The sequence below is a fragment of the Perca flavescens genome, chromosome 19 (assembly GCF_004354835.1).
Source record: "Perca flavescens isolate YP-PL-M2 chromosome 19, PFLA_1.0, whole genome shotgun sequence".
In the NCBI taxonomy this organism is placed as follows: Eukaryota; Metazoa; Chordata; class Actinopteri; order Perciformes; family Percidae; genus Perca; species Perca flavescens.
In genome coordinates this window covers 30,236,121-30,258,178 of record NC_041349.1, presented here as the reverse complement: position 1 = coordinate 30,258,178, position 22,058 = coordinate 30,236,121, and the positions used below count along the sequence as shown (strand labels likewise).

Here is a 22,058-nt window from a genome sequence, read left to right as displayed (position 1 = left end):
TGTGTATCAAAGCCTGATATATGTTATTATTCCTCTGTGCCATAAAGCTCTTTTGTTTTCTGTCCTGCTGTCCAAATACTCACTAAAGCATCAAAAGTGGATTGACCCGCTGCTGAAAATAGTCTCCAACAAATGAGTGTGGTTTGCTAAAAACGAAAGTGAACGAAAATTTCACTTTATGAGGTTTTTTAACATTAATATGAGTCCCCCCAGCCTGCCTATGGTCCCCCAGAGGCTAGACATGGCGATGGGTGTAAACCGAGCCCTGGGTATCCTGCTCTGCCTTTGAGAAAATGAAAGCTCAGATCTGGAAGGTTACCTCCCCTTTCTCTGCTTTGCCCACCGAGAGAATTTGGCCCACCCATGAGAGAGAGAGACATTATGGCTTTCAAACGAGCAAAGTGGCAGTTGGTCAAGGCCACACCCCCACCCTCCACCTTGCCCCCCCCTCTCTCCTCCTCAATAGCTACAGACACAGAAATGGCATATACTAAGGAAAGCTCATTGTGGGACTGGCTCTAGTGGCTGGAATTCTGCACCAAGGCTGAATTTCGTGAGAGAGACTTCAGATACAGTATTAGGGGACCACTAAGGTCTATATAAAAGAGTCTTCAGATACAGTATTAGGGGACCACTAAGGTCTATATAAAAGAGACTTCAGATACAGTATTAGGGGACCACTAAGGCCTATATAAAAGAGACTTCAGATACAGTATTAGGGGACCACTAAGGCCTATATAAAAGAGACTTCAGATACAGTATTAGGGGACCACTAAGGTCTTTATAAAAGAGACTTCAGATACAGTATTAGGGGACCACTAAGGTATATATAAAAGAGACTTCAGATACAGTATTAGGGGACCACTAAGGTCTTTATAAAAGAGACTTCAGATACAGTATTAGGGTACCACTAAGGTCTATATAAAAGAGACTTCAGATACAGTATTAGGGGACCACTAAGGCCTATATAAAAGAGACTTCAGATACAGTATTAGGGGACCACTAAGGTCTATATAAAAGAGACTTCAGATACAGTATTAGGGGACCACTAAGGTCTTTATAAAAGAGACTTCAGAGACAGTATTAGGGGACCACTAAGGTCTATATAAAAGAGACTTCAGATACAGTATTAGGGGACCACTAAGGTCTTTATAAAAGAGACTTCAGATACAGTATTAGGGGACCACTAAGGGTTTATAAAAGAGACTTCAGATACAGTATTAGGGTACCACTAAGGTCTATATAAAAGAGACTTCAGATACAGTCTTAGGGGACCACTAAGGCCTATATAAAAGAGACTTTAGATACAGTATTAGGGGACCACTAAGGGTTTATAAAAGAGACTTCAGATACAGTATTAGGGTACCACTAAGGTCTATATAAAAGAAACTTCAGATACAGTATTAGGGGACCACTAAGGCCTATATAAAAGAGACTTCAGATACAGTATTAGGGGACCACTAAGGTCTTTATAAAAGAGACTTCAGATACAGTATTAGGGGACCACTAAGGTCTATATAAAAGAGACTTCAGATACAGTATTAGGGGACCACTAAGGTCTTTATAAAAGAGACTTCAGATACAGTATTAGGGTACCACTAAGGTCTATATAAAAGAGACTTCAGATACAGTATTAGGGGACCACTAAGGCCTATATAAAAGAGACTTCAGATACAGTATTAGGGGACCACTAAGGCCTATATAAAAGAGACTTCAGATACAGTATTAGGGGACCACTAAGGTCTTTATAAAAGAGACTTCAGATACAGTATTAGGGGACCACTAAGGTCTATATAAAAGAGACTTCAGATACAGTATTAGGGGACCACTAAGGTCTATATAAAAGAGACTTCAGATACAGTATTAGGGGACCACTAAGGTCTTTATAAAAGAGACTTCAGATACAGTATTAGGGGACCACTAAGGTCTATATAAAAGAGACTTCAGATACAGTATTAGGGGACCACTAAGGTCTATATAAAAGAGACTTCAGATACAGTATTAGGGGACCACTAAGGTCTTTATAAAAGAGACTTCAGATACAGTATTAGGGGACCACTAAGGTCTTTATAAAAGAGACTTCAGAGACAGTATTAGGGGACCACTAAGGTCTATATAAAAGAGACTTCAGATACAGTATTAGGGGACCACTAAGGTCTTTATAAAAGAGACTTCAGATACAGTATTAGGGGACCACTAAGGTCTATATAAAAGAGACTTCAGATACAGTATAAGGGGACCACTAAGGTCTATATAAAAGAGACTTCAGATACAGTATTAGGGGACCACTAAGGGTTTATAAAAGAGACTTCAGATACAGTATTAGGGGACCACTAAGGTCTATATAAACGAGACTTCAGATACAGTATTAGGGGACCACTAAGGTCTTTATAAAAGAGACTTCAGATACAGTATTAGGGGACCACTAAGGTCTATATAAAAGAGACTTCAGATACAGTATTAGGGGACCACTAAGGTCTTTATAAAAGAGACTTCAGATACAGTATTAGGGGACCACTAAGGTCTATATAAAAGAGACTTCAGATACAGTATTAGGGAACAACTAAGGCCTATATAAAAGAGACTTCAGATACAGTATTAGGGGACCACTAAGGTCTATATAAAAGAGACTTCAGATACAGTATTAGGGGACCACTAAGGTCTATATAAAAGAGACTTCAGATACAGTATTAGGGGACCACTAAGGTCTACATAAAAGAGACTTCAGATATAGTATTAGGGGACCACTAAGGTCTATATAAAAGAGACTTCAGATACAGTATTAGGGGACCACTCAGGTCTATATAAAAGCATCCAAAGAGCACCATGTCTTGGGACCTTTAAGAGATTGACTAAAACATCGTTAGTTAACATAGTTTTGGTCCTCACATGAGAATGAATAACAATCATGTCCTCAAACTAACAATGATGTGAAAAAAAAACAAGTTCACTTCAGTTTTCCAGGCTTATTTGACCAAGTATACATTTCTATCTTATCACAAGAATGCAATAACTGACTTCACTGAAAGCCGGAACCTTCTCAGCGACCTCCTCTCTCTTCACCTCTCTCGATCCTCCTCCTCCACAATGGCAGCGTTCTTCTCCGGGGGGGAAGAACTCAGAGAATCAACAAAAACACAACTCAAACACCACGTGTCATTTTCAGCTGCACAGTGGAAATCATCATTGCTTCCTCCACACTGAATAGTGCTTCTGGCATTTAACACACTCTCCTCAGTCCGTGTATTGGGTTTTGGGTTAGTACATCAAAGCTAATTCACTTTTACACAGTGGCTCTAATTTAGCAGCCTTACTGTTACTTATGCACCAACCGTTTGTGTCTGAGAACTTTGGTTACTAACACACAATTTATATTGTGTTATAGCACTTTATAGTATTAGGAACATCTGTAGATGATTTAATCTATTACATCTACATAGTACATCTTAGAAAAACTCATTACATTTTTGTCTTCCACTACAACCTTTATTATGAAGATGACCGAATAAAGTAAAAGCTGTTATTTTATTTCTCCTTCTCACTTCAGCTTCCGTTACAGCAATTTAAGATTTGATTCGATTTACAAGACGTCTGTTTAAGAAAATGTTTCTAAAGATATTAACATTCATATCATGTGTTTGTTTGTTTTTGTCTTCTTTATTGATAGAACAGTGCATACATTTGCACAACCAAAAGTGGTCATACTAAACCAAAGACTAAATAAATTAAATAAATCCAAATTAAAGAATTATATGAATATATTATTAGCTTTTGAAGATTTTGTTTTTTTTGGTCATTTTCAGCCTTTATTTTGATTGGACAGCTAAAGAAATGAAAGAGGAGAAAGAGGGGGGAATGACATGAAGCAAAGGGTTGCAGGTCACAGTTGATCCCGGGCCCGCTGCGTCGAGGAACAAACCTCTCTATCAACTGCGCCACTCCATCAACTGAGCAATCCGGGCGCCCAGCACTCTTGTTTTTAACATCTAACAGTGGTGCCATATTCAAATCATTGGCAAACAAGTGTCAAAATGTCAGTGTTGAGTCGATCCGTTTCCTTTATGTTTATAGAATGTCCCATTCAAGGAGAAAATCAAATATTTGTTCATCTGGCTGCCTGTAAATTTTTACTTAAGTCTTTCTCTTTATAAAGTGAAAAGTCCTATCCGAACATTAAGCGTGCAATGAACTAACAGATGGAAAAATTGTGTCTTACTCTTTTTTCTAAACCACAGAAAACCAAAGAAGATTATCAATATGCAGCAGGTTAAATCTCCTCAACATGTTTTCCTGGATATACCAGCACAAAATTCTAAATGAAACCCATTTTACATAACACAGTATTTCTTACCATATATGCCCTTTTAATTATTCATCATGGGTTGATCAAAACATCTTCCTTGGGGAAGAGTTGCATTTAATAGTTAGCCTACATCTCATATTATATTTCTGATATATTTATTTGACCATTTTCTTTAATAAGAATATACTATGGGCAATTCTGAAGCTGAAACGGTTATGAAACTTCTTAGAAACTGTAGTGCACGCTTATCATGAACCTTATTATTGTCATGTACCTACTAAATTTAACATAGATAACTCATTATAGGTTATTAGTAAGTGAATATGTGCATTAAAAAGTTGATCAACATAACATAACACCGTGATCAAAGCATAATGGTTGTATCTTTGTATTGAATATTCATGTTATCGAAATTACGTATTTCCACATGTGGATTGTCAATGTTTTTAGTCACATTTAAGTAAAAACTACACTGCTCCTCTGAAATAGATTGACAGTCAAAAAACTAATAACAATTTACTTTAAAGAAATAAAGAATTTGTACCATTACTTGATGCAGAAAAGACACACATCTTTGCAGAAAAAAAATCACTAATCCGCTAATGATGTGGTTCAAAGTTCAGTTCGTAGAGTGCCTAACTGCGCATGCATTATTACTAGGTTAAGACTCGGGCATTGAGGGCTTAGGAGTGGGTTGGCTCTGATTGGGAAACACCTGGATGGAAAATGTGAGTGTGGAGACTTGGAGAAAGTAAAACACATCTTGATCCAATGCAAGAACTAATGCAACAAAGGAGGAAGCTTTTCAGAGATCAGCTGGTGAAGCTGTCTTTTCGCTACGATCCATTCACGTAAAGACAATGTTGGTAACAAACAGTAGAGGGCAGCAATACGCCACTGCAGCGTCTAGTCTGTCTTAATCCAAAGAAGAAGAACTGCGCATGCGTGTAATATGGTGGCACTTAGATACTGTCTGTGGTTGTACCCGGTTGTACCAGCTTGGGAAGTTGTTACATTATTATCTTAGTAAAGTTTTAATAGGAGAAATGGGTTGTTAACTCTGGGATTTATAAACTCTACACAGAGAGTATAGCGGACCCAAACAGCAGGAAAACCATGACAGCTAACGAGGATCAAGAGGTATGAATCAATGATGATGCAGTAGTAGGCTAGCTTCTGTTAGCGGCTAACAACTTGACACTAGCGTGACTGCTAGCATAATAGTGTAGGTTAGCGAGCTTAGTTTACAGCTTTTCTGCTCGTTACCTAGCAAACAATTAAACATGTCAGTTCTTATTAAATGTGCAAGAAACTCAGGACAGAGTGTCAATTGTCTTCTTTTGAGCCCTGATAAGCGTCGTTCATGCCTGAGTAAATGTCACGCAAAACTCAATTTAAAAGTGTGCCAAATTAAGTGTGTTTTAACTCTAGGGAGGAATGCGTGTCACAAAAACCTCAAGTCAAGAGCTTTTATGAATACAAAACTTCCTTTAACCCATCCGGTGTAAATGTTAGCTGTTAAAAAGCACATTTACCAATTAAATATCGGTGTTTCACAGATATCTGCCACCATAAAACGTAGCAAACATTACAGTAATAAGTGGTAAGTTGGTGGCTTTAGCAAGTTAAAGGTTGAATTTAAAGAGTCCATTAATGTCTGGAGGATTACATGTATGCCGATTTAAAAAACATAGGTAATCATTATCTCGTAAAAAGGTCTTGACTCGTCCTATCCTGCATACCCATGCCAAGTGTAAATTACCATATTTGTAATGGTGTTTGATGCGGAAGCTATCGGGACAAGCTGCTGCTGATGTAAGGAAGTACTTAAATCTGTCTAACCTCCTGCTTCTTCCTCTCTTCTTCCACCACAGATGGAGTTGGAGGCTCTTCGCTCAATCTATGAGGGGGATGAGTGTTTCAAGGAAATCAGTTTAGTTTCCTTTCAGTTTAGGGTGAGTACTATCCCCTGTACTGTCCCTTGTACTGTCCAATCCTGCTTTAAAAAAAACCATAACCTGTGCCTCCCCAACTACATGTTTCACCAGGATATACATCAAGTTAAAGCAAAAAACTAAATATGCTTTTTCACTTGTACTTCATGACCTTTAACAAACTATTAGGATTTGTTCTGTAGCTGTACCTTCTTTTACCGTCTATTGTAATGTTATACAACAGATAGGAGACCTTGATGACACTAAAGCATTCATGCTGGACATCACATGGCCTGAGACATATCCTGAGACGGCCCCACAAATGTCCCTTGATGCCTTTTTCAACAACAGATTGTAAGTTGCGAGCACAGTGCTAAATTATTATTATGCATTAGTTTACATTGGTAACTGATGGCAGATTAGAATATGACATCAAAATGTGGAAACAATTAGCGCCTTTTGCCTCTGCAGGGTTGTAAACTGTAAGACATGTTTAACAATTAACAGATAGTTGTGTTTCAATACTGTATGTGGATGTAGCCAATTTATGGTAAATGCACCGTGTAGAATTTTTTGCCAGTATATTTTTTCTTTCAAATTATTCCGACATGATCAATTTCTGTTTCAAAATTGTTGCAGTCCATCAGGACTGTAACCACAACTTAAGAAATACTAGGGTCACGAGTCCCTCCCCCCCAACGTAACCCCCACCCCCTCAGAACATTCTGACCAGACACCAAAAACATTTAAAAAATGTGTTTATTATTATTACTTGGGTATTTTACAATTTTCAGTTGTTCAAACAGTTTAACTATTTGTTTGGATTCCTGTACATTGAATTTCTCAACATGAAAGAAATATTCAATCTCTGAGTTATTTATTGGCCTAAAAGCTGTGTTGTAGCTGGACACACACTTTATGTGATGGTCATGTTGTTTCTTTCCTTTACAATTAATTAATACCAGCTCTGCGGAGACGAAGCAGCTGATTCTTACAAAGCTGGAGGAGCAGGTGGAGGCTAACCTGGGCACTGCAATGATGTATACTCTGTTTGAGTGGGCCAAGGAGAACCAGGAGGCCCTCATGGAGAACCACAAGCCTGTAGCCACTGCTGTGGTCAGTATATTCCATTACTCTCAACTAAATACATCAGTACAGTTTCAAAATCCTTATTCGTGGGTCTATTTTTGGCACAACCCCTCTTGTCAGTCAACCATTGTAGGCGTTGTGTGGCTTCTTCCCCGGATTGGTGCTCTTTTTGTCCTCCCCCTAGATTAGGTATGAAGAGCCTTGTTGTAATTAGTCATCAGATTTGAACAAAAATAACAATTGTGTGTTGTTGTTGCAGACATCCGGCAGTGATGGGATCACCAGCTCAATAGCCAAGAAGAAGGAGAAGAAGGAGCAGCTGACTAAATCTCAGAAGAGGAGGATTATCAACAGAACAGGTACATTAGTCAGACTTTCCACAGGAAGATAGTCTTTAATTTTAAAGGACCAAATTGGTCATTTCTTATTGTGAAACCTTCTGATCAAAATTTGATCCTTTATTTACTGAACTCTACTGTGTTATGTCGCCTCAGATTGCTAGTGTTGCAGTGCATCATTTTATAAAAATCTTCTGAAGATTCAGCACTGCATATTTGATAGCTGTGAAACATTTGGATAATGGAATTTGGAATAATTTAGAGCCAGTAGCTTTAGTGTTTAAGTCAATAGACAGCAGTGCGTATCTTAACGATTTCTGCTTTCAGATCACAAAGGGGAACTGCCAAGAGGTTGGAACTGGGTTGACGTTATCAAAGTAGGTGCATTTTATCTTCTGGCCACAAGGTGGTGTACTTATTCAGCTTTAAGTTTGCAGTGACATTCATCATGAACCTGTCCATATTTGTCTTTTTCTCTCTCGTCACCTCACTCCTGCTTGATGGTCCAGCATGTGAGTAAAAAAACTTTTTAAGTTAAATCTTTGAAATCCTTCACACAATACCATGTCTTATTGTTTTTCTTTTGTTTTCATGTTGCAGTTGAGTAAAACAGGAGGAAAAGATGATGATTTGGCCTGAGGGCAGTGATCTGGTGCTGCTTTGTACAAAGAAGGGCAGTGAAGTCTGAACTCACCTGTAGTAGCCTGTTGATGCTGCTGTCCAGATACAGTCACATCCTCCATCTTCAACATTTACTCAACATGGCCGCTTTCACCCTGAGAACCAAAGCAGGCTGGGAATAGTGGACTTCAGGACACACACACACACACACACACACACACACACACACACACACACACACACACACACACACACACACACACACACACACACACACACACACACGTCCAGCTAAAGTCGGACTTTGAGCTGTGAACTATTTGAAGCCCTTGCTGTGTTTTATGTGTTTGTGTGCGATCAGGTGAAGAGGAACACATCATCAGCTTTTGCTCCTCCTATACAGTTAGCATTCAAACATTCTGCTCATGTCATCCATCAGGGTGGAGTGTGCTTGAGATACTTGCTGTCACTGCCATGTTTTCAGTCTGTGATTAGGCTCAGCTGCCAGGCACTGGAGCTATAAATGTTGGGATAGTGGTTCTAAATGGATGTGTCAAAGTGTACATTTTTAATAACACACAAAATGTCACCAGACAAATGTTTTTTTCCCCCTATAAATTTAATTCTTTTTAATAAATAAACCAGATTTGGTCTACTGCTTGTCTAAAAATGTAATTTACCATTGGGTAGAATTGTGTGAGATTTTGAGAGTATAAGAAGGCTCAAGTGATCATGGTCTAAATTGTGAAGTGTGAAGTAACAAAATTGTGCCAGAGTTACAAAGGAAGTTGAGTGATTTTGCCTTCAAAATAAAACCGAATCTGATAATTGCTGTTAGTACCAATGAGGTCCTATTTCTGGTAATTTGAGAGTTTAAATATCTGTAAAGAAGTAGAAATCTTAGTTACTCAAAAAGGCTTCCTCTGATATGACTTAGAAGACTTAATATTGTAACAAAGTCCTTGCACACTAGAACAAAACCTCTTGACTGTGGAAAGAACAACTCCTGTACAGGGTCAGTACTTATCTAATCAGGTCAAATCTATGTAGAAAAACAGCACTGGAACTATACATTGCACATAAGAACAGCCTGGAGCTGCTTTGATTGCAAGTCTTTCCCAATTAAGGTGAGGAATAACACTTGATTGACAGTGTGGGGTATTTAATGTTACTGCACAGACTAAATATGTTAAATTCTTACTGTTTTGCAGCATAACAGAAACAGATTTAAACAGCATGTGAATAAATAAAATGTGTTTTCAGTCATTTTTATAGGTTGGCCAGAAATGTGTTCGACATTTACGACAAGCTATAAATGTTAACTATAAAAACTTGACTGGCATTTGGAATAATATAAGCATATTTCATTTGGAATGAGTAGATATGACTATTAAACTGCTATATTTGAGGGGGAATCAATGTCCAGTGAAATAGTTTTCCCCTTTAAACGTTTTATTTAAAATATAAATAAATATATATATATATATTATATATATATAGATATATATTTATATATTTATATTGCGACCGGAAGTTGGGTCTTTTATTCCTTCCTACTTGACACATTGCTGTCTCATATCGGTCGGAGGGGACGGAATGTGGACCTATAACCATAACAGGGACGGGCTTTTTCCCAAAAAGAAGAAGAAAGTAAGTGTTTTACGACAAATTATATAGTTTTAATTTTCAATAATTCATACTGGATTTTAGATTGTTTGAAAACTATTAACCCTCATGTTGTCCTCGGGTCACATTTGACCCATTTTCAAAAAGTTTCTATATCAGAAATGTAGGTTTCTTTCAACCAAATTGTCAAAAGAAAAAACGCGTATGGTTCCATTCAACGCTCTTCACAAGTAAATTAAATGATCAGCTCACTACTTTCATTGAATTTGGGTGTTTTAGTACATTTTATAGCATTTGAAAAAGAAATTGATAAAAAGAACGTCAGAAAAAGTGACTAAAACGCCAAAACATTTCCAAAACATCGGGAAAAGCGACAAAAGTGTCAAAAAGACGACCAACAACATTGAAAAACAGTTTACATTTTTACACAGAAAAGCAAAGTTGCACGGTCCTGCCACTAACTGCAAAAGCCTACTGCAGCTAAAAGCTATTTAAAAAACTGTACAGTGTACTGTTTGTTATGCTCAGACTAATTGCAGTATTTCCTAAAGCTGAATTTCGGTCTCTAAAGTGTGTGATAATTTACATTTCCTGTGTTGCAGGAGGACAGAGAGGCTGTAATACTTCCATCTATAAACACTGGCCATACTGCACTATGTCAGGTGAACTGTGACTTTATGGGTATATTATGTCATAGATATGTAGGTATGCATGTATGCAGGGCTTCACATTAACTTTTATGCTCACCAGCTACTGTGGTTTCCAAAACCACTAGCCACTCAGCATTTTCACTAGCCGCTATTTTGTGGGAAATTACGTTTTATTTGAATAAAGTTGACGATGACGTGCTACAATTAACTTGAAGAACCAGATTTACAACCCTTTAAAATTTAAATAAGCATGTTAACACCCAAATCAAGAATACTTAAAATGTATAACACAGTCATCAAATATTCATCTCTCATGTGTGTAAAGCTCATTTTTGTATGAAAACATTCAAGCGAATAAGACACAGACATAAAAAGAGTAGTTTCTGATTGCACAGGCTAAGTGGTAGAAGGTGTAGGAGATTAGATGTAATGGATTTGGAGCTTGCTTGTGTTTCACTGAAAGTGAAAGTGAAGTCATATTACTCTCATTTTCAGTTTCAGAATTGTATTTAGAGGTTGTACCTGAATAGGTTTACATGGTTCATATTTTTGTTGCACTGCACATTGCTGCAACTCCTCTTTTCATCCTGTGTGTTGAGCTCTCTGTTTTAGCTACAGAGGGAGGCATCTCACTTCTATTCCATCTTTGTTGGGAGTCGGACATGCTCAATACCTAGTTAAGGACTACTAGCCAGTCAGAAGTAGAGTATGAGGGTGTGCAACATAGCAGCTAGGTGAGCATTATAATGTGTGTTACAAAGTGACCCACGTTTGTCTCTGAAGTAAAGGCTGGACTACACACAGAGACCAAATGTTTTTACCAAGTAAATTGTCCTGTTCTCTCTGTACTTCTTCTACAAACCTATCCACTATTTGTTTTTTGTTTTTAACAAAAAACAATATCAAATTTAATCTTTATGTAGAAAAGGCACCTTTTGTCCATACATTCACCACTACTTCTGACTTTAACAAAAGACATGAAGACAAACCTGCAATGATGGAGATAAAAATATAGATATTATTTTATCAGACATATATTTATTAATTCTAAATGTATTATAGTATTATACGTTTTTGACTGTATTATATAATTGCATGTTAAGTCTGTGTCACATGTCCAAATTCAGCAGAGCTGATGACATCATCAGGGTTTTTCTTTATAATTGAAAGCCTGCATTACAAACTGGGGTCATGGAGACGTGGGGCGTGGACAGAGGGTCTAAAAGATGCTATCGAATTGCATTATGGGAAATGTAGGATCCAGTGTTTTTAGGGCTTGACCCATGGTAGGACTTAAAGTGAGGATATCTCAGCCTCTGCTGCTTTGATTTTGACAATTTACAAATTAAATGTCTCTTGGAAATCCACAAACTTTATATAAGTTCAATAATAAATCACCAGAGTGCCATTTTAATTTAATTCAACATCTATTAAGTAAATAGGTGAAACAGTTACCTTAACATACTGTACGTACCCATTCTTATGTCTTCTCTGATGCTCTTATTTTTTAAGAGGACAAACAGGAATTGGCATGAAACCAAACTGAAGGCAAATTACCTCAGAGTGATTGTCTCAGGCCAACACGGAAACACTAAATGTTTTATGTTTCTGTTCATTCATTTATGGCTAAAGCAATCCCAATGTTTTTACAGCGGAGTGATCCTGTCTGTCTCCACAATCAACGACAGCTGCTGCAAACAGGCAGACCCCCAAATGGTCCATATTTAGAGAACAGAATTCTGCACAAAGCCCACTTTTTCAAGGTATGTCATTTATTTATTTATATATCATTTTATGTCAGTGAATGTGCCCATTTCATCTTTAAAATGAAATAAAAAAGACATAAAGCTGTAAGTCTGAGGCCGTTCCTTTGTCATCTTTCTTTTAATACAGAACTCAACTCATCATTTGTTTTTTGAACAGGTTAAGGCTACCAAGGCCTTACTAGACCTACATGAATATGGGAGAACAATTGAGGACTCAACAAAGTTACTGAGGAGAATGGAGCCACTCAGAAGAGAAGATGAGGGCGAAGAAGAAAGAGAGGGAACACATAAGGACAGAGAGACGGACAGTGGGACTTATCTGTCTGTTAGGTCAAACAAAGATGATGTGGACAAAGGAAGTGACGACAAACTCCCAGTGACAAACACGTTGTGTGATACAACGACCAGTGAGGTTCAGAGTAAGGAGGAGCCTCCATTTCTTGTTGAAGAGAAGAGATTCATGGTCTACATATGTGGTGGATACAAAGGTAAGAATGTTTATACTGTGGAACAGATTTGGACATTGGAGAGTTAAATGAGAAGATTAATACCACTCTCATGTCTGTAAGTTAATATGAAGTTGGAGCCAGCAGACAGTTAGCTTATCTTAGCATAAACGCAAGAAAAAACTGGTAACAGCTAGCCTGGTTGTGTCTACCTACCAAAACCTCTATAGCTCACTAACAGTCTGGAACATAACCTGTCACCCATGTGTAGGTCCGTCCAGTGCAACGCAAACTCACGAAAAACAAAACTCAGAAACTGAAAAACTGTCAAACTAGGCAGTGCAATATGAATCAAGATTCTGTTACTGTATCTCTCACCTCAAACGTTTTCAGAAACACATTTTACGGTTTAGCTGTAATCTAGAGAAATTTTGTGATTTGGCTGCCATTTTTTTCCTGCTTGAAAACAGACCAAGCACCGCCCCGACTTGCAGTGCTACGTCACACGTTTCGTTGGTCTGATTGGTTGTAGGTCTATTCAATTGCAGCCAGAGACATTTTGGTTTGCATGGTAGGTACCACCCTTTGGAAATCGAAAATCAAAAGAGAAGTTTCAGACTAATATGTATTTGCAAATGAGTCTGGTGCCAGGCTAGCGAACCCACTAATTCCACTTCAGCCTGGAATTAAGTTACTCTTTCGGGTGCTGATGTTTCAGATGCTGTTTTTAGAGTTTGCTGCCCCCAAGTTACCAAATAAAACCAATATTGCTTGTAGCCCATCCCCGCCTTGTGCAGATCAACAATCTTGTCCCTGATGTCCGTAGAAAGCTCTTTGGTCTTGCCCGTGGTGTTGATGTTGGATGCTGGTTGTTTGGGTGTTGACAGGTGTCTTTTATACAGGTAACGAGGTGAGGCAGGTGTATTTGATGTAGATAATTGGTTCGGATTGGGGCTGTGTCTTAAAGAAAGACTAACTGGCTTGTAGGAGCCAGAATACTTGCTGTTTGTCCAGGGGGTCAAATACTTGTTTTTCCTCATCAGATGGTTATCAATTTTAATAAATTCATATGATGTGATTTTCTGGAATTTTCTTTGGGATTCTGTCTTTCACTGTTAGAATGTACATATGATTAAAATTGTAGATTTTTGCATTCTTTGTAAGTGGGCAAACCTGCAAAATCAGCAAGGGGTCAAATACTTATTTCCATCCATCCATCCATCCATCTTCGTCCGCTTATCCGGTGTCGGGTCGCGGGGGGAGCAGCTCCAGCAAATACTTATTTCCCCCACTGTATATATATATATATATATATATTTATATTTAGTTATTTTATTTTTTCTCGTTTGAAGTTGTTAATATTTGTGGTTTTGTTCCACATATCACTTTCAGCTCAATCACCACATAATTCGGCAGCCATATTTATTAAATGCAAAGAAATGTCACAACAGTCTTGATCATTCAGAATTTGTCTTTCTCTGTCTTCTAAAGCAAAATCAGTCCCAATTGACATTCAGTAAAAGGAAATTGTTTTCCACATGTGCATATGTGTTTGATTCAGACACAGTTGCAGAGAGAAGTGCGCTCATGGAGAACGTTTATCCCAGACTGTATCTGTACTGTAAGCAGAGAGGCTACGACTTCAGCATGGTTGACCTCCGCTTGGGGGTTGGATCACCTGTAGCTGAACGCCACAACACTGTAGAGCTGCACGTGGAGAATCTCCAGCGATGTCAGGAAACCCAGGGTCCAAACTTTATAGTGAGATATCAGCATGTTGTTATTATGTAACAGTAAAAGTGCCGAGACAGCATCTTTGCATTTTCGATGATGAATTCATATATGTCTCTCTGTTCTGTTGGTCAGTTGTTTGTAGGACAGAAGAATGAGGTCCAGAGCCTTCCCTCCACCATCACCAGAGAGGCTTTTGAGGCCATAGTGAGAGTGGTGGAGAAAGACCAACAGCAGGCGTCCAAGTACAAACCAGTGGAGGACTTTCCTGCCTCGGGCTCCCAGTCCAGCATCACTACAGACAGCAGCTCTGGCAGTTTTGTCCAGGATTCCATTTATGGGAATTATCTGATTTTCGGAGAACAGGCTAAAGTCTCAGGACTGCTGAGCCAAAGCTCCTGCAACTCATTTTCAAAAGGAGAGGAGGCCAGACTCAGTCCTGTGGGTGCAAGGAGCCCGGGGGATTTGGACAAAGACCTTACATTACTCCAGATGTGCTACAGGCTGGACAGGAATTGCCTTGCTCCTGTTTATCGCTTACTTCCCATCAGGTGAAAACAATCTGCTGGTCACAGTTTATGGTGCAGCAGATCTAGCCAGGACATGCTCTCTCTCATAATTAAAGATTGTTTTTGGTTAACATTTTTAAGGATTGCAATGTCAGTCGGTTGGTCGGTGTAGACTAAAATATCTCAACAACTATTATGGCAGTTATCCACCGCTAGTACTAGCTCTATTCTACTCGGCACGGCTCCCCGTCCTCCTTTTTCCATTGCAGATTTAGTACCGCCGCATGCATGAGGCGAGCGTGGCTGGTCGTCATAGCGACGCCATAGGAAACTGCCATGACCTAACGCGATACACACACACACACACACACACACACACACACACACACACACACAGAACATCGAAGGTGTGTTGTTTTTGACTCTCGGCATGTGGCTGTTGCCACAACCAGAAGACAAATTTTTTTTCAAAAGAAACTGGAGGCAGCAAAAAAATAAACACTGCTGGCTAAACTATTAAAAAATGACAGGTTTGTTCAGGACACCCCCGTCAGTTGCTAGCAATGATGACGCAGTGATTCGTGACGATTCTCTCCGACCAATCAGTAGTTTGCAGGTTTTCACGTCACCTTTTGGTATCGCCTCAGCTTGGACTTCGACAGAAGCCGCTTTCCGACCTGAGGGATTTTTGCCCTTCTTAGAACATAACGTTCCTAGAACCCTTTTTTTTTCTCGTGTTCCAACTGGACCAATTTGGGCATTATTAAGTTCCTCTGGCCACAGTTTGTGTAACTCTTTCAGCTCCTACTTCAGGGCAGGGTCTTTTCCCTTTTCCGCATAGTGGTGGTTAGATGGCTGTTTTATAATAACAAAAGGTCAGTTCTTATGGCCACTTGGCCAGTGTGAATGCAAATGGAAAAAAAACGGTTTTGGGGGAGAGTAGTTAGTAGAACTGTTGAGAAGTGGACTGTTGCTATAACCACGTTCCTGTAACTACTTGGTCGGAAAGAGGCTAGAGGTGATACTAAAAAAAGTACCTGTTGTCAGGTACCAGGGACTTTTTTTCATAATGGAAAAACAAAAAAGGCTAGGCGAGTCGAGCATGTACTATGTAATGGAAAAACGGCATTAGATCTATTACCCCAGAGAATGAATCCTAATGACGATTCCCAGACATTTCCTCTGCTATCGTCATTAGAGTAGAATTTTTGGTTTTGTGTGAAATATCTCAGCAACCATTTGATTGATTTGCGTGGAATGTTGTACAGATATCCACTGTCCCAAAAGTATAACTCCCAGTGACTTGTTTATTCTCCTTATTGTCAATCACATTATTCAATGATGGATTAGTACAAAATGAGTGACAGACATTCATGGGTCCCAGAGGCTTAAGTTATCCTCAGACTTTTAATTATATTTTTGCCATGAAATTTAATACACATGTTCCCCACACAATGAATTGTAATAACTTTGATGATCCCCAATATTTTATCTAGTGTTATCATCAGATCAAAATTTCAATATGACCAATACTTTGGCTAAGATTTACATTGCCAACAGCTACTTCTGGAATTGTTGGGTCTCTGTAAATTATAGTGTGGGCTCGACCTACTGTATCTTTAAAGTGTCCTGAGATAACTCCTGTTAATATTTGACACAATAAATAAAATTGAACTGAATTGAATGACAAATAAAGATTCTTGAACCTACCTGGTGAACATCAGCATTGTCATTGTGAGTATGCTGATTTTAACATTCATTTTAACATGAATAACCAGAGCAAATTCCAAAACAATCCAGCCATAATTGTTCTTGTGTAGAAGACAGGCTCATGTCTATCAGCCCCTCTGTCATCCTGTCACAACAATCAATAGGATTCAACATCTAGAAAACATGAACATAGGTGTAACAACCTTATTCATGATCTCCTGTTGACATTCACAGCTCTCACCATTCTGACATGTTGAGCATGGAGATGGAGCGCAGGAAGCAGGCCATGAAGGACTGGAGCGCTACTTGCCGCAGACTGTGGGCGATTCTACAACGCAGCGCGGATGAGGCAGTGGGGCAAGAGGAGGCATCAATATTACTCAGGACAGGTACGGTTGAAAAACATAGTGTTATTTTTTCTTCTTCTCATATGAAGGACAGTGGTGGGAGAAGTATTTAGATTATTTGCTTAAGTAAAACGTACTAATACAACACTGTAAAAATAATCTGTCACAAGTAAAAGTCCTGCATTGAAAATGTTACTTAAAGTTTCAGTTTGGGAAAAGAAAATAGTAGTCCAATACAAACACTGAAAAGAAACAATGGAAAATGGAAGGGGGACGTAATTTAATGTTGGCTACTGATGTACAACCACATGCCGCATTGTAAAGTTATTTTATGAATTAAATAGACATATTACATACCTGAGGGCCAATTCAGGGTTGGTTTTGAATTTACAATCCCGTAATTGTCTCCATCTGTTGAAAGCCCAACTGAAGTGGACTTGCGTTTTCACCCATTGTCTTTCCTTTTCCCTTTTAGCTTTTAGTTGTTCTTTGTTTAATTTCCTTCTTTCAGCCATAACTACAACAGATAACTTCTAAAATAACATTTAAATACAATTAGGCCTAACCTATATACAGAAATCTCCTGCTTCCTTTTCCCTGGCTGGATACTCACTAACACAGGCTTTTCCGGCATTACAACGAAATCTGTGACCCATCAGAATGTGTTACTGTAGCGCCGTCTATCAGCCGCAGATCATTCTGTGACTACGCGGGAAAAATCAGACCCGGGCAGAGGCACTAATAAAAACTACGTAGAAATAGCGTTCTTCTCACTGTCAGTCTCGTTTGCTGTTACAGGTCATTTATGATCATTATATGAAAAATGACAGAGTTTTAGAAACACTAAAAAGTTACATATAGTCACTTTAAAGCTATAGTGTGTAGTTTATGGCCCCCCCATGAGGAATTTTATGTAATGACAACAAAAAGTCTTCTGTGACCACGCACCGCCCCTCCCCCCCTCCTCCTTGTAGTTGCTAGTAGCCAAGGAGGACACAGAGGATTAAAAAAAAAACATGATGCGGGAGCCATCTTGGAAACCAGTCATGACTAGTCAAAAAACGAGCGCCGTGCAAATGAGTCTGGGATTCCCATACTGTCTGTGGAGATTCCACGTTGCACGTTGTCATGACTGGTTTCCAAGATGGCTCCCGCAAGTAAACATGAACGCAACTGTCTTTATAATCTATCTTTTTAATAAACTATCTGTACACTTACAACGTTGTCAATGCTTCGGTTCACATTTAGGGACCCTCATTATGCTAACGTTAAGGTGTGGTGATATTTTTTAGCCTTTTTAGTGGTATTAAATAACGATTTAATTTGAGTGTCCCCATGCCCCAAATACTAGCATTGTAAGCTAACCAGCAGTCCGCGGTAGCCTCGTCAAAGCTCCACATTCGATTAGCATGAAAACATGTCCCAGAGAGCAACAGAGTAGGTACACATCAGTTAATAACCCCTAGGTTCGTTTTGCGCTGGAATTGTCCTTTAAAGGATTAAAAGTAAAAGTAGTCAATGCAGAAAAATCCTCACATTTTAGAAACGATGGAAATAATCAAAACACTTCTGTCAATCAACTCTAATCGTCTAATCATTTTAGCTGGATTTGTACTATATATTGGTGGGTAGTTTAATTTATAAGGAAACATCGTATTTTACAAACTACATGTCTTGTGTGCAAAAATCTTTTGCAAAGTATCTAGTAACTAAAGCTGTCAGATGAATGTAGTGGAGTAAAACTTACAATATTTTTCTCTAAGAAATGAAAAGACTCAAGTAAAGTACAAGTACCTCAAATTTGTACTTAAGTACAGTACTTGAGTACATGTACTTAGTTACATTCCACCACTGATGATAGAGGTGTCTCCTAAATCTGGCTAAAGAAATCATTCCACTGTGCTGATGGATTCAGAGGCAGTATTGCAGTGAATCTCAGTATGGACATATTATAATTTATAGCTTTAAAAAGCTGAACAGTTCCTATGGTTTAAAAACAGCACGGGAACTTATTTCTCGAGGTATATAGGTAACTTCCACGTTTTGATAAATGTCTAACTTGAAACTTTTCTAACGTCAAGTTAATGACTAATGGCACAAACAACAGATGTCACCATGATCTTTCCCCTGTTTTTTACGTGTAGTTCTTGACTGGGAGGTAGAGACGGCTCTGCAGTCTGTAAAAGATGCTCCGCCAGAGGAGCACTGCCACTGCTATAAGAGGCTTATCCCAGACCTTTACAACAACCTGAAACATAAACATGCTGCTCAGTACACCGACCTCCAGGAGGGACGGGCTCAGCTCGATCCAGTCCTCAGCACAGCACACCAGCAATTCATTGACCGGCTCCATGAAAAGGTATTTTCACTGTTACTGGCTATTAGTCTATATCCACGACGTTCCACTTCCTGGATTGCTCCATTGCCGATGGAAATTCCGCCGGATTTCATTCATTTAGGCTGGATATCCATTACCTTGGGCTTTCTTTGTGTTGGCATTTTAAACTTGGATTTGTGAGGACCATGGTTAACCTTTTCACACATCTCTGTAAATCAAGACAGAGTTTTATAAACCAGAGCACGTTTCTCTCCCATCCCGGAATGCTGTGTGGACTAGCCAGACCCTCCTCCGCAGTGCTGTGGAGGTATAGGTCTGGCAATGCGAGACTACTGGCTTCAACTGAAATCACATTTAGTCTTACTTTTTTGAGTTTAAAGCTGGTTTGGGATCAATCAGAAGTGCTCCTTTGCTCTGTCAGCTTCTGAGAAGGCGTGCTGGTCTACATGTCTGACAGTTGACAGAGGCAAAGAGACAAAAACTTTTCTCTGCTAACTGTGGCTTGCAGTACTTGGAAAGTCAGTGTTTTGTTAGAAGCAGTGTTGAAGAATTAAGATTCCTAGGAACCTGTAATTTAGCATCTAAAGTCACTGTAAGTTTTTAAACTGTTAAGTGTACTTCAGCAGACGAGCGAGCTTGCAGTATGGTGTTAGCAGTGTTTTCCCCGGGTGGATGTTTGTTTGGCTTGTTAAGCAAACCAAAGTGCAACACAAGACATGTCTTTGTGATTTTGTTCTCTTGTCTTTCGGTTCCGCCTCTGAAGTATGTTTTATTAATTTCTATGTCTACATCATCAAGCTGCGCCACACCAACATTTATGAGCGTAATGTGGGATGGGGACGGAAAGGCCTGAAACACAATCGCTCACACCAGTTCTACATCGAGCGCATCTCCTCCCACTTTCAAAGGAATGTTATCAACTCCCTCAATAAGTACAACATACACACATATGGAAACACTTTATGAACCAATGACTATCTCTGTGTTATAAGGGTTACAGCTATGTTCTTTCACTTTTTCAGAGTAATGAAGGCCACCAAAACTCAAGGCCCCTTTGACACAGTGAGGAGAGAAGCTGTCAGAGTGCAGATACAGGGTGACATACAGCGACACATTTACTATGGACTCCATCTGTGAGTGGCTCATTGTCTTTCTTGTCCATTACCAATCACAAGAGCTGAAAATACACCACACTCTGGTGTGCTTAGGTTACAGTGACTCTCATGGCTGTACTTTCACATAAAAATCGTTCCCAGTGCACCTTGAAGTTGTTGCGAATATCTCATTCACAGCCACTGTGTGTAGAATTGTTTAGTGATTATAGCAGATTTCAAATTATTCTGATGCCATAAGTTTTAGTTCGTAGTAAAATTATATAATGCTGGTGAAAATTGTCTTTGTTTTGCTTTCAGCCCATTTATCCCAGTGTCCCCCTTTTTTGATATTCTCGCCTCTATTCGCCAAAATCAGAAAAAAATTCAAATCCTTCACATGTTGGCTTTAAAATATATTAAATTGAGCTCTTTTAATGGTCCTGAAAACCTTTTTTTCTCAGTCAGTTATTACTGTGAGCAGTGGGATCCACACAACAAAAAAAAATCTGCTAGTTAGAAGATTACCTGTTTGTTGTTGTCATTGCTTTCAAAATATGATGTCACATATTTCCATGTAGTAATCAAAGTCTGCGACATTTGGCTGTCGCCTGATTACTCATGAATATTTGTTATTAGTACTTTTAAATTTAAACCCAACAAACGTTAACGGCCTGGTCACATCACCACATTTTTATAATACATTAAGAATAATATCTTACCTTATTTGCAGTCTGAGGTGTCCTGTCAACATCTTTACAGACCAATCTTTCTAGTGGTCTATGGGGAAAATGTTTCTTGGGCCGCATTTTTTGTTGCAGTACTGCGAGTGACCACCAGGACAAACTGGCAGCAAGGCCGAGAGGTGTTGCTCTTGCTACCTCAGTTAGCACTGTTAAGCAGGTTGCTATTGCACAGTGGTGTGGATTTGAAGTCCTTTCAATTGAAATGATTTGATTTTACCTAAATTAACAGAGTAATCTATAACTATCAAACTGGGCTACTCAGACTATTTAACAGAGTACAACATATTAATAATGTATAAGTATTCTTAATTGTATTTCCACACATACTAAAGTTCCAGTTTAACTCCAGTGAGATTTCCCTCCATCCATCAGGGGGAAGGGCTGTAGTTTGAGGCGGGCTTTCCTAGCTGATGTGAAGAAGGCAGTGGAGCAGTCAAAAACCAGACCCATCCTCCTACTGGGACCACCAGGCTGGGGAAAGAGCACCACCATGGCTGCAGTAGCACAGCTAGCGCCCTCTTGGCTACCGGGGTGAGATGCTGGAGATGCAGAGAATCACATGTTAGCAATAACGTTTTTTGGTGGTGGATTGCTGTTTGAACCATTCCACTTTTTTATATCCCATTTGGTCAGATGCTTGAAGATATTGGTGCACTTTATTGGCTTCACTGGAGAGAGCAGGAATATTCGACTGGTCCTGCAGAGTCTTTGTGTCCAGCTGGCTGAAGCCTACTGTACCCACACACAGCTGTCAGAGGTACTGGACCATCTCTAGTAAAAACAGCTTCACTTTTAAAGAGATACCAAGGTTTA

At 39.1% G+C, this 22,058-nt stretch overlaps 2 protein-coding genes across 4 annotated transcripts in view; both read left to right on the top strand.

Annotated features, from left to right (window-relative positions):
• Positions 1–5,228: 5,228 nt before the first annotated feature.
• Positions 5,229–9,115, top strand: rwdd (RWD domain containing 4). The gene is made up of 8 exons (XM_028564313.1): positions 5,229–5,443; positions 6,178–6,258; positions 6,482–6,591; positions 7,203–7,353; positions 7,586–7,685; positions 7,992–8,041; positions 8,174–8,176; positions 8,265–9,115. The coding sequence occupies exons 1-8, from the start codon at positions 5,420–5,422 to the stop codon at positions 8,301–8,303; spliced, it is 558 nt and encodes a 185-aa protein (XP_028420114.1). The 5' UTR covers positions 5,229–5,419; the 3' UTR covers positions 8,304–9,115.
• A 743-nt stretch (positions 9,116–9,858) lies between these two features.
• LOC114573893 (uncharacterized) overlaps positions 9,859–22,058 on the top strand; it is a 38,619-nt gene continuing 26,419 nt past the window's right edge. For all 3 annotated transcript variants that reach the window (XM_028606106.1, XM_028606105.1, XM_028606104.1), the window contains exons 1-12: positions 9,859–9,935; positions 10,514–10,573; positions 12,214–12,324; positions 12,485–12,815; positions 14,335–14,534; positions 14,640–15,055; positions 16,958–17,112; positions 19,215–19,429; positions 20,207–20,340; positions 20,431–20,541; positions 21,618–21,776; positions 21,879–22,002. In XM_028606106.1, the coding sequence (XP_028461907.1) occupies positions 9,882–9,935; positions 10,514–10,573; positions 12,214–12,324; positions 12,485–12,815; positions 14,335–14,534; positions 14,640–15,055; positions 16,958–17,112; positions 19,215–19,429; positions 20,207–20,340; positions 20,431–20,541; positions 21,618–21,776; positions 21,879–22,002 (2,070 nt within the window). In that variant the 5' untranslated portion in view covers positions 9,859–9,881. The remainder of the gene's footprint in view (positions 9,936–10,513; positions 10,574–12,213; positions 12,325–12,484; positions 12,816–14,334; positions 14,535–14,639; positions 15,056–16,957; positions 17,113–19,214; positions 19,430–20,206; positions 20,341–20,430; positions 20,542–21,617; positions 21,777–21,878; positions 22,003–22,058) is intronic.